This window comes from Carcharhinus amblyrhynchos, chromosome 26 (genome assembly GCF_965287045.1).
Source record: "Carcharhinus amblyrhynchos chromosome 26, sCarAmb.v2.hapA, whole genome shotgun sequence".
In the NCBI taxonomy this organism is placed as follows: Eukaryota; Metazoa; Chordata; class Chondrichthyes; order Carcharhiniformes; family Carcharhinidae; genus Carcharhinus; species Carcharhinus amblyrhynchos.
The window spans coordinates 2161188-2174462 of record NC_137349.1 but is presented as its reverse complement, the minus strand read 5'-3'; the positions used below and the strand labels follow the sequence as shown (position 1 = coordinate 2174462).

The 13275-nt window shown below is 46.4% G+C and overlaps 1 protein-coding gene across 1 annotated transcript in view; it reads right to left on the bottom strand.

Moving 5' to 3' along the window:
* The window catches only part of LOC145358786 (transducin-like enhancer protein 1), a 215486-nt gene that overhangs the window by 33417 nt on the left and 168794 nt on the right, over positions 1–13275 (bottom strand). Inside the window, exons 13-16 of the mRNA XM_080213073.1 lie at positions 13065–13240; positions 11969–12045; positions 10343–10592; positions 2746–2993 (exon numbers count right to left, since the gene is read on the bottom strand). Of these exons, the coding sequence (XP_080069199.1) occupies positions 2746–2993; positions 10343–10592; positions 11969–12045; positions 13065–13240 (751 nt within the window). The remainder of the gene's footprint in view (positions 1–2745; positions 2994–10342; positions 10593–11968; positions 12046–13064; positions 13241–13275) is intronic.

Here is a 13275-nt window from a genome sequence, read left to right as displayed (position 1 = left end):
TGTTATTGGCTGGGCCATCATTCACTGCCCATCCCTTGTTGCCCTTGAACCGAGTGTCTCACTCAGCCATTTCAGAGCGAAATGACATTGCTCTGGTTCTGGAGTCACATGTAGGCCAGACCAAGTAAGGACAGCAGATTTCCTTCCCAAAAGGAACCAGATGGGTTCTTCCCAACATTGGTTTCATGTACAGTGAAAGTACAGTGCTGTACACGACGTTAGCGCTATGGGTTTTTTTTAAGTATTCTTTTTTATTCATTCATGGCACATGGGCGTACTGGCTGGCCAGCATTTATTGGCCACTGATGGCGTCATCAGTAGGTTCTTAATTCCAGATTTTTTTTTACTGAATTCAAATTCCACCATCTGCCATAGTGGGATTTGAACCTGGGTCCCCAGAACATTAGCGGAGTTTCTTGATTAACAGTCCAGCGATAATACCACTAGGCCATCACCCCCATGCCTCAGCATGTCAAGCTTTTAAAAGAAATTGGACTGAGGGTTGGAAGAGAACATGAAATCCCAATTTTCACAATGGGAATGACCCCTCCCGGAAAGGATTTGGGAAAGGGGGGATGACAAGGTAGAGCAAGGGTGGGAAGATGGTGACGGGATATGCACAGATGCTGTTTCCCTGTCGCACAACAGGCAATTTCTTAAATCGGTCTCAGCAATCGATAAACATCTCATGCCCGCTGGGTGGCACAGTGGTTAGCGCTGCTGCCTCACAGCGCCAGGGTCCTGGCTTCAAATTCCAGCCTTGGGTGACTATCTGTGTGGAGTTTGCACATTCCCCCAGTATCTGCATGGGTTTCCTTCGCTTTCTTCCCACATCCCAAAGATTCGCTAGTTAGATTGATGGGCTATGCAAAATTGACCCTTAGTGTTAGGGGGACTAGCAAAGTAAATATGTGGGGTTATGGGGATAAGGCCTGGGTGTGATTCTTGTCTTTATGGGCTCGATGGGCTGAATGGCCTCCTTCTCCTCTGCAGGCATTCTATGATTGCACCGATCACGAAGATGCTGAGATGGCGGCCCAGTGGTTAGCATTGCTGCCTCATAGCGCCAGGGACCTGGGTTCACTTCCAACCTTGGGTCACTGTCTGTGCGGAGTCTGCATGTTCTCTCCGTGTCTGCGTGGATTTCCTCCGGGTGCTCCGGTTTCCTCCCACAATCCAAAGAGGCGCGGGTTAGGTGGATTGGCCATGCTCAACTGCCGCTTAGTGTCGGGGGACTAGGAGGGTAAATGCCTGGAGTTTTGGGGATAGGGCCTGGGTGGAATTGTAGTCAGTGTAGACTCGATGGGCCAAGTGGCCTCCTTTTGCGCAGTAGGGATTCTAAATGGTTGGTAACCTTGGGTGCTAAATGGCAGGAACAACCAACCTGCTGCCATTCATAGGCAACAAAATGTAGCTATTTTAAAGCAATTGAGGTGATACACTAAGTGTTTTGTATTATTGGGCTCAGGCAAACTATATGGTTAGTGAGAACATAACAGTGAAATAAAGCGATTTAAAATGATACGTCTCCAGCCTTGTTCCTTATTTCTGAGCACCTCTGAAAATACTGGAGAAGCACACTTGATGGAATGTGCAGAAGACCTTGGCCCGGATTTTCTGACCTTACTTGTAGCTGGGATTCTCCAGTCCCGCTGCAGTGAACAGAGATTTAGCTGAGCGCCAAATCAGAATCCTTATAGTGTAGAAGGAGGCCATTCAACCCATTGAGTCTGCACTGACCACAATCCCACCCAGGTTCTATCCCTATAACCCCATGCAGTTTCCTTAGCTACTCCCCTGTGACACTAAGGGACAATTTAGCATGGCCAATTCACCTGACCTGTGGGAGGAAACTGGAGCGCCTGGAGGAAACCCATGCAGACACGGGGAGAATGTGCAAAATCCACACAGTGACAGAAGCCACCCTCCGCTCTCGCTGGCGGGACATGAATGGCCAGAGAATTCTGGATCCTTACTCTATCCAAATGGTGTGAGCAACTGCAAAGAGACTTATAAAATCCTAACAGGACTAGACAGGGTAGATGCAGAGAGGATGTTCTCGATGGTGGGGGGAGCCCAGAACCAGTGGTCACAGTCTGAGGATTCAGGGTAGATCATTTACAACGGAGATGAGGAAACATTTCTTCACCCGAAGTGTGTAGTCTCACAACACCAGGTTAAAATCCAACAGGTTTATTTGGTAGCTTGAGCTTTTGGAGCTTTGCCCCTTCATTAGGTAAGTTTGGATTCACCCAGCGAGTGGTGAGCCTGTGGGATTCATTACCACAGGAAATAGTTGATGCCAAAACATTGAATGTACTCAAGAGGCGGCTGGATATAGGACTTGAGGCAAATGGGATTAAAGGTTATGGAGAAAAAGCAGCTTTAGGCTCCTGAGTTGAATGATCAGCTATGATTGTAAGGAATGATAGATCAGGCTCGAAGAGCCAAATGGCCTCCTCCTGCTCCTATCTTCTATGTTTCAATATTTCCATCTTTTGGGTTATATTATTGCATGAGCGGATGAGAGGCAGCAAGAGTCCAGTTAACACACAAGCGTCAGGAAGGAAGAACGGGTGACTACAGGGGAATAAGCTCTGCAGGCAGGAAGTGTAGCATTTAAACAGAGAAAACCCAGAGTATAAAACGATCACCGAGATAAGCCAATGTTCACAACTATTACAAATCAAACCGTTCCTCTTTCTCTCCACCATCACCCGTGCTCAATCTTCAAAACCAACTCACCTGATGAGTGTCTCATTGTGCAAATCCCAGACAAAAATACTTCCATCGCTGCAGCAGGAGAAACAGACCTTGGCATCTGGGCTAATGGCCAGTGCGTAGCAGGCGGGAGCTGATGAGGTCAATTCCGCTTTTATTCGTGGGCTGGGAGCTGCGAGATCCCAGATGGAAATGGTGTTGGCTTCTCCCCCTACAATCAGACTACGTCCATCAGGGAAGAGTTTACAGGTGCGGATATAATTTTCTCTATTCTGGAAAGAGAGAGAGAAAGGGAGTATATTCAAATGTCAATCATCTTCGAGAGGGCACAGTAATACACTTCATCACTAAAAACTACTAGTCACAGATCCTTACACATGTCTCACTCTTACAGAATGCTTCAGTCAAACACAGTTTGGAATAGTACATTCCGCTAGTACATTCAGGTCAGTCAAAGTAACAGAGAGATACTAAGGGGGGTCTTAGTGGTAACACATTGAACCTTTGATTCAAAAGGTAACAGGTTCAAGACCAACCCCTGAGACTTCAGCCACTAATCCTAGGCTGCCAACTCCCAAGGGTGGTTCTGTGGGCATTCTGTATCATAAGAAGTCTCACAACACCAGGTTAAAGTCCAACAGGTTTATTTGGTAGCACAAGTCACAAGCTTTCGGAGCACTGCTCCTTCATCAGGTGAGTGGGAGTTCTGTTCACAAACAGGGCGTATAAAGACATAAACTCAATTTACAAAATAATGGTTGGAACGTGAGTCTTTACAGTAATCAAGTCTTAAAGGTACAGACAATGTGAATGGAGAGAGGGTTAAACGCGGGTTAAAGAGATGTGTATTTCTCCAGCCAGGACAGTTAGTGTGATTTTGCAACCCCAGGAAAATCACGGGGGTTACAGGTAGTGTGACATGAACCCAAGGTCCTGGTTGAGGCTGTCCTCATGTGTGAGGATCTTGACTATCAGTTTCTGCTCAGTAATTCTGCCTTGTCACGTGTCGTGAAGGCCTGGAGAATGCTTACCCGAAGATCAGAGACTGAAGGCCTGTGACTGCTGAAGTGTCCCTGACAGGAAGAGAACACTCCTGCCTGGTGATTGTTGAGTGGTGTTCATTCATCCATTGTCATAGCATCTGCATGGTGTCCCCAGTGTACCATGCCTCAGGACATCCTTTCCTGCAGCACATCATGGCCTCAACTGGGATCTTGGGTTCATGTCACACTATCTGTAATCCCCGCAACTTGGCTGGGCTTGCAAAATCTCACTAACTCTCCTGGCTGGAGACAATACACATCTCTTTAACCTGTGCTTAACCCTCTGTCCACTCACATTGTCCGAACCCTTAAAACTTGATTACCTGTAAAGACTCACATTCCAGCCATGATCTTGTAAATTGAGTTTGTGTCTATACATGCCCTGTTTGTGAACACAACTCCCACTCACCTGATGAAGGGGCAGTGCTCTGAAAGTTTGTGCTACCAAATGAACCTGTTGGACTTCAACCTGATGTTGTGAGACTTCTTATCCCAGTCCAATGCCGGCATTCCCACATCATGGCATTCTGTATCGTCAGAGGTGCCCTCTCCCAGAGAAGACATTAAAAAGAGCTTTTGCTGGCTCCCCCCCACCATCACCAAGGCACTCTCTGGAGGGCAGGGGAAAGTGGAGGAGGAATATACCATGTAGCCCCTTAAACCTTCTGCAATGAATAAGTTTATGACTGATCTGATCTTTGCCTGGACTCCACTTTACTGCCCATTTCTCCAAAACCTTTGGTTCCCTGAAATCGATCACAGTCTAGAGACTTCCAAAGATTCCTTCTTTCTTTGAAACCAATGGTCAGGTCTTCAGCCAGTCAGGAAGAATGGATGTACCTTTAAAAATGGCAGGAAGGACCCACGTGTAAAAGTTCTGCCTCCATTTCCAACAGATTCCATTCTCGCCAACAGGGGAAGGGGTACAGCATGATTCACACAGGAGGGAAACTCAACCTCAGCAGGGCCTTGTCGAGTTCAAACAGACTCCATTCTGACTGCTGCAAAATCCATAAGCTGTCGTGTGGCAATCACAAATTGATGGAAGGCGCATACAGTCTGTTCAAATATCATGAGCTGAAGTTTTTTTTGAATGGCCTGTGCTCTGAACTGTAAAAGGAAACTGGCTGCAACTATCAGTGATTACTTAACAAAAAAACTTGCTGGGTTGCTTTAATTGACAGGGCAGTTGGTGTAGCACCTGTTTATGAAGTTCTAACAGAGATCTTTGTTGACTTCCCCCCCCCCAAAGACAATCATTATGTCCTTCCAAAGTTTCAAAAGGTACAATTATCTTAGCAGGGTACTTCAAAATTCACAGATTGATTGTTGAGTAAAGGATTAGCCATCTTTGATGTGGATTATGAACAGAAGTTTGTATTTATAAGAGATTAAATCATTTGAGATTTAAAAACTTTGACTAGGTTTCATGAATGAGCACTTTTTCCACTGTCAACTGTGTAGAGTGAGATTTTTAGAAGCTTATTTCATCTCCACATGCTCCTAAGCTCTGACGAATTGGTATGAAGAGTATGTGAAGCCATGGGGGACTGCAGCAGTTTACAGAACCCAGCTTCTGGGCTTTTTTGATTTTGATATCTGAACAGGTAGAAGATGTTAAATTGGTGTGGGATTTTGCACCAGCTCTCCTCTGCAATTTGTAGTAGTTTTTTGGAGGGTAATTAGTAAACATGAATAGGGCTGGCACTCTGAGGGTTTTGAGTAAAAGAATCTGATGGACCATCTTATCAGGTTATCCTGCCTTGTTGCATTCCTTCAAAGTGCATCACCTTCTTATTCATTTAACCCGTGGCGTGTGACAATAGACGTAGCGTGGGCTTAACTGCTATGAGAATACAGAACGTAAGAACTAGGAGCAGGAGTCGGCCATCTGGCCCCTCGAGCCTGCTTCGCCATTCAACGAGATCATGGCTGATCTTTTCGTGGACTCGGTTCCACTGACCCGCCCACTCACCATAACCCTTAATTCATTTCCTGTTCAAATATCTATTTATCTTTGCCTTAAAAACATTCAATGAGGTAGCCTCAACTGCTTCACTGGGCAGAGAATTCCACAGATTCACAACCCTTTGGCTGAAGAAATTCCTCCTCAACTCAGTCCTAAGTCCACTCCCCTTTACTTTAAGGCTATGCCCCTAGTTCTAGTTTCACCCGCCAGTGGAAACAACTTCCTTGCTTCTATCTTATTTATTCCCTTCATAATTTGATCTGTTTCTATAAGATTTCCCTTCTTTCTTCTGAATTATTAAGAGTATAGCCCCAGTCTACTCAGTCTCTCCTCATAAGCCAACCCTCTTAACTCCGGAATCAACAGGAGGAGTGCCACACTAATGTCCTTTGGAAAAGGTGCCCTGAACTGTCAAATACAGAAGGCTTCTTCATAAAGCTGCCATGTGCCCATTGTTCTAGTCTTCAGTTGGGGGGTGGGGGTGGGGGTGAGGGGGGTGTTGGGTATAGGTTGGGGACTTGAGGGCTGAGTGTTACATTACTTGCCTGTGACAGTCTTGCATTTATAAAGCACCTTTAAATGTAGCAAAGGGGTTTTCAAAAGGAATGTTATTGAACAAAATTTGACACCAATATTTGATGGTAGGATAGTTTCAAGAAGCATTTTAGAAGGATCAATCCATATTAGGTTTACTTTATTTAGTTTCCCCTCTCCAAGCCTGGGCAAGGACCGAGAAACCTGAAAGGTTCATTCTGAAACTCCAATAAAAATGGAAAGAATACTTTAAATTTGACCTCCTAACCAGATTTTGGCATTTCCCCCATTCTCCTGGCTCCAAATCACCAGATCAAAGTTTGTACAGGCACAGTGGTTCGTACTGCTGCCTCACAGTGCCAGGGACCTGGATTCGATTCCGACCTCGTGTGTGTGGAACTTGCATGTTCTCCCAGTGTCTGCCTGGGTTACCTCTAGATGCTCTGGTGTTCACTCCTCCAAAGATGTGCAAGTTAAATGGGTAAGCTACGCTAAATGCATGGGGTAACAGGGATTGGGAGGTAGGCCTAGGTAAAGAGAGCCAGCGCAGACTCAATGGGCCAAATGGCCTCCTTCTGCACCAAAAGGATTCTATGGGATTCAAAGCAGCCACCAATAATTTATTCCTGTGAAAGTTGACTGATTGTTAGCTGATTTCACTGTTGGTTAGCTCTGTGCTACTAGCTCAGCAGAAAAGCCTCAAACATAGGCCAAAATGATAGAAATTGACCTTCACAAATCAGTTCATTATCCAGTCCTCCTTCAAGACTGCAGTGCTGATGAAATTGAATAGCAGAGCATTAAAATCCAGCAAGCCTAGCTCAAAGTGACACATTTGGGAGGGATCATTTGCCAAAATGGTAAATATCTAAATAAACTGAACGGTGGAGCCAAGATCTGCTACTCTGATACTTAAGTGATTAACAACCTGGGCCAGCTGCCAAAATCCAATGGCATTTATTAGGTGCTGTACTAGCTCCTGATAGCTTTCGGGGATAGGTGCAGAGAACAAAGTGAAATCAGGCACTTAATAACAATGCAATAAAACATGACAAGATATTTAAGTTCAAGCAGTTAGAATCAAACAACCCAATTATATCGGTCTTAGCTCCTCTGCCACCAGTTACAGGTCTTCAGTCCACTACCAGAAACTCTTCCAGTTGTGTACCGAGCCATTATTGAGATAGGAGATTTTAGCTTCCTGCCCACCACTCAGACCAGTTCCTTCCCCTCCCCCTCACATATGTGTAATGGGAGGAAGGGGCCGGCATGGTTAGCACTGCTGTCTCACTGTTCTTATGTTCTCACAACACCAGGGACCCAGATTCAATTCCAATCTTAGGGTGACTGTCTGTGTGGAGTTTGCACATTCTCCCCATGTCTGCGTGGGTTCCCTCCAGGTGCTCCAGTTTCCTCCCACAGCCAAAAGATGTGTGGGTTAGGTTAATTGGCCATGCTAAATTGCCCCATCGCAGCGTAAATACACGGTGTTACAGGGATGGGGCCTGGGTGGGATTGTTGTCAGGGCAGGCTCGATGGGCCGAATGACCTCGTTCTGCACTGTCGGGATTCTATGACCACTCTTTGGGCACCCTGGCTCAGTTATCATTGTGTGCATGTGATCTTTGACACTGTCAGCCATAGGCTGCCAGCAAAGTCCAATCCCATCGCCAGTTGGCATCTACATTGAGCAAGACCTGCAGAATGATGGTCAGGAGCAGGAGCCCTTGCCCCAGAGTGGCAATACTGAGAGCGACTTGAGGTCCCCAATTATAAGACAGACTGGACACCAAATCCTTGGTTTACAGGTTCAGCTACTATTTTTTATTCTTTCATGGGATGTGGTTGATGCTGGGTGGGGCAGAATTTGTTGCCCATCCCTACTCGCCCATTTCAGAGGTCATTTAAGAGTAAACTGCATTGCTATGGGTCTGGAGTCACATGTAGGCCAGCACAGGTAAGGACAGCAGGTTTCCTTCCATAACGGACATTAGTGAACCAGTTGGGTTTTTATAACAATCGACATGATTTCATGGTCATCACTTAGACTTTTAACTCCAGATTTTTTTATTGAATTCAAATGTCACCATCTGCCATGGTGAGATTCGAACCCGGATCCCCAGTGCATTACCCTGGGTTTCTGGATTACCAGTCTAGTGACAATACCACTGCACCGCTGCCTCCCCTGCTGCTTTAACAAGGATTGCTTGTGTTGCAAAGCAGGAGACACACATGGCTGGCATGCATTTGCTATTTCCTCCGCGCTGGGCACTGACTCACACTGGGGCACAGGGATCAGCTTTCCAGTAAGTTGCCCAAGTGACTACCCTTATACAATTTGAGACATTTAATGCAAGTCAACAAAATTGGTGCTGAGAGGTGGACAGGTTGCGGTTAATACTATTTTCACCAAATCCCACATTTTGATTTTCTAGTCAGTGATGAAGAGTGAGAACAAGTCAAAGAACAAGGAACAGTACAGCACAGTAACAGGCCCTTCGTCCCTCCAAACCTGCACCAATCACTTTGTCCTATGACAACTGATTTTATCTCTGTATTCTTCCTGTTCTTGTGCCTATCCAGATAAGTCTTAAATGTGGCTAAAGTATGTGCCTCAATCACCTCACTCGGCAGCACATTCCAGGCCCTCACCACTCTGTGTAAAAATTTCCCCCGCACATCTCCGCTGAAACTGTTCCCCCCCTTACCCTGAACATGTGCCTCCTTAAACTTGTCATCGCTGCCCTGCGAAAAAGCTTCCAACTGTTCACCTTATCTAAATTCCTCATCATTTTATAAACTTGGCTGATGTCTTTTAATATTTCTGGCACAGCTTGAATAATGTGTTGGGGAGGATTGATTGACATTAGGGATACAAGTGAGGGTCAGAACATGGGAGGACGGCAAAGGGTGAAGACAGGCTTCCCACTTTGGAGCACACAGGCATTCACATCAACAAATGGAAGTGGCTTCACTAATTAAACAGTGGATTTATCCAGTGCAAGGAACCTTTCTTAAAAATCACCCAACTTATGACTAATCTGCCAAGTGTTTTCATTTTCAGCTGGGTGCATTCCAACCCTCACCCCACCACGAGCTTTAGTGAAAGAGCTGAATGGAGGAAAATGAAGGACTACCACTTTAACCCAGACAAGCAATTGTAGAATTCCTACAGTGCAGAAGAGGCCATTTGGTCCATTCAGTCTGCACCATCTCTCTGACAAAGCGTTACCCCCGCTGGTAGAGGGGTTGCCTCACACCCTTTATAAAGTACCTGGATGAGTTCTTGGTATGTCGCAATATTCAAGGATATGGGCCGAGTGCTGGTAGATGGGAGTAGGTGAGAGTTTAGGTGTTTCTCGAGTGATGGTGCAGACTCAATGGGCCGGAGGGTCTCTTCTGCACTGTCTGATTCTACGGTTCTAGGTCCTCTCCCCGTCTCCCTCACCTTACCCCCGTACCCCTACACATTTCTCACGGTTAATCCATCCGACCGACCTATCTTGGAATGCCAAGGGGCAATTTGGCATAGCCAGTTCACCTAACCTGCACATCTTTGGACTGTGAGAGGAAATGTGGGAAACAAGGGGAGTGTGTGCAAACTGCACAGAGACAGACAACCACCCAAGGCTGGGATCGAACCTGGCTCCCTTGCGCTACGAGGCAGCAGTGCTAACCACTGTGCCACCATGCCGCCAGTGGAATTAATTACTGCCAAGTGCATGGACTTGCCCCTAGCAACAGTAAGCAGCATTCAAATCACCAGTCAGCTTAGAGGACAGTGCTTCGAACTGAATACAACCTCTTCACAGGGCTGCCAAGTTCTCTATGCAAGGCCAAGCCTGGGCTGTGTGGAGTCTGTAAGCTGCCATGGAGCAGGAATGCACTGTAAACAAGCTCTGGGAGCTCTACTGGGATATCCTGTATAAATAACCTGAATAAACCAGCCCTGCATGAGTAATGTTTATATGCATAAGGACACTGTTTTATCCCCACACTTTGCCTCCACTCCCAGACAGTGTGTGACCCTTCGCGAGCTTTAAAAAGAAAAAGATAAATAAGGACAGTGTTTTACCAGACAATCCAGCTGTGAGACCGGGCTCCTGTTTCCTGGCTGACTGATATCCCACACTTTCACACAGCCTTTCCCCCCAGTGTACACGTGCTTTGTGAAGTTACTGACGGCCACAGCGCACACCACTTCTCCGTGGGGGAGGTTGTTGATCTGTCGAGCATGCCGTGGGATGCCTGGGCCTGTGAGAGCATCAGTGGGGAAAGCAACAGGCTGCATCTGTCTGTCTGCTCCCACATGGAACGAGTAGGCACTGTTCAGAGGATAAGAAGCAAAAGAAGAACGTTACACGACTCTTCAACGACAGGACAAGGTCATTCATATTCAACTCAGTGAGCTTTCCGATCAAAACTTTGACAGAGGGTCATCTGGACTCGAAATGTCAGCTGTTTTACCACACACATTCCGGGACACTAAGGGGCATGGCTAATCAACCTAACCCGCACATCTCTGGAGAGTGGGAGGAAACTGGAGCACCCGGAGGAATCCCACACAGACATGGGGAGCACGTGCAAACTTCACATGGACAGTGACCCAAGTCAGGAATCAAACCCAGGTGCCTGGCACCGTGAGGCAGCAGTGCTAACCATGGTGCCACCCTATTATCTTCCACTGCCACTGTCTGCCCATCTGCTGTTGAAACTATCACCATCACCTCCAGAACAGATTATTCCAGTTACAGGCTGGCCTCCATCCACCAAGCTTTTCAGACTCACAGCAACGTGACTGATTTTTAATTGCCTTCTACAACGGAGGGCAGAGCAAGATCTCAGTTCAAGGGCAATTTTGGGTGAGTAAGAAACACTGGCACTGCCAGTGACATCCACACCCCATGAAAAGATAGATCAATAATCCTGCATTGTCTCACTCTTCCATTCCCCCTAACAATGTTAGCTTTCGACTCTCCAAACCTTGCCCCCAATCCTCAACATCTCCAATTTAAAATACCTTGTTCCGCTCCATCCCTGAAACTCTTCTCCATCGACTCTGGCTTCACACTACCATCAATGGCCATGACTTCAATATCTAGCTCATACCGACGCCCCTCTCGCTTCCTCTTCTTCACCGTCACACAACAAAGTCGCTGTTGTTCAAACGTCAGACTCTTAACTGGGTATCTCAAAGCCCCCTTTATTGGATGAATAATGAAAACTGATAGATCGTTGTCAGAGTCATGATGGGGGGATGGAATTGTGGTATCAACAGAGTAGACCAAAGGCTTGAATTGGTAGCACGGCGGTTGGCATTCTGCCTCACAGCACCAAGGACCCAGGTTCCATTCCAGCCTTTGGTGACTGAGTTTGCATGTTCTCCGCATGTCTGCGTAGGTTTCCTCCCACAGTCCAAAGATTAGGTTATGCAGGTTAGTTTGATTGGCCATGCTAAATTGCCCCTTGGTTAGGGAGACTAGCTAGGATAAATACTTAGGGTTACATGGGTAGGGTCTGGGTGGGATGCTCTACTGAAGAGTCAGTGCAGACTCGATGATCCAAATGGCCTCTGTCTACACTGCAGGGATTCTATGACACACATTCCTCTCTTTAAGCAAAAGCAAGTTCAATTCAAGTTCATGCGGCCTATTTTAGGTAAAAGTACCTACAAGGCTGCTTCCGCTGTTGCGGTACTTACGGTTTTCCGGCGGTTGCGGCCGATAGGCTCCCAGGGAGTCCAGGGCCACGTTTGTGAGAGTGAGGCTCAAACCCAGCCTAGGAACATCAAAAAATGGTGTTAAAATCAAGAGAATAAAATAGGTGAGAGCAAAAATTTTCTTTAGGAAATAAATTATTGCAATTCTGCTTTATGTGTGACGAAGAAGTTCAGGACTGATTGGCAATGATTATGTGGAGGTCAAAGTCTTGCCTCTTTCTCCATTATACAATGGAACAACTTCTAGATAAATAATCCTTTCAAACTCATTTTCCTCTGTTCTTCCCCCCTATTGAGCTTGATTATTCCAATGCTCTCCTGACCAGCTTCCCATCCTGCACTTCAAGCTCAACCAAAATTCATTCTAAGATCTTAATTTGCAACAAGTCCTGTTCACTCACCACCTTTATACTTACTGCTCTGCATTGGCACCTGGCCTTCCAAAGCTTCAGCTTAAGAACAATTCTCACCCTTGTCTTCAACTTCCTCCACAATCCTCATCGCTGTAACCTTCTCCAGTCCTACAACTCCCGAGATCTTCACCCTCCTCCAATTCTGGCCTCTTGTCCATCCCGATTTTAATTGTCCCACCTTTGCCTCAGGCTGCCTGGATCCCAGGCTCTGGAATTTCTTCCCTAAACCTCTCCAGCCATCTCTCTCTCTCCTCAAAATCTAACTCTTTGAAGAGGGCTTTGACCATTGTCAGAATATCTCCTAAAGGTGCCTCAGTAATAAATCTTAAATGATCGTTGCTCCAGTAAAGCAACTTGGGAGATTTTCCAAGGCCAGAGGTGTTACATTAAGTTGTTCTAATGTCAACTGATGCTTCCTATTGTCTTTTAAGTGCAGCTCATCCCAGATTGTGATTGGAGGTCACCTCAAGTTTCCTTAAATATCGAGTTTAGCTGAAGACACAACTTACAAAATGCTCGGCAACTACAACCTCATCTGTGCTCAAATTCAAACACAAGACACTCAGCCACCGGCAAGACCAAAGGTTCCTGCTGGTGAGAACAGCCGGAAAATCCCATCCCGCATCTTTTAAGGACCGGCTGGACAACGCAAACTCACAGCTTACCACAGATGAGCGTCCAAATGTGGAGGCCGAGGCTCCGCCATTGAGTTGAGGGGAAGCGAAGTGCAAACCCGCGTAGGCATTGGCACCAGCTATCCCCCCATTGACTGCAGTGTGGACCATGCCGAATGGGACTGGGAAAGCACCCTGTACAGATAGGGGTGTTTTTAAGCCTAAAGCTAAAAGGAGAGAGCATAAAATTAGATATGGTTAC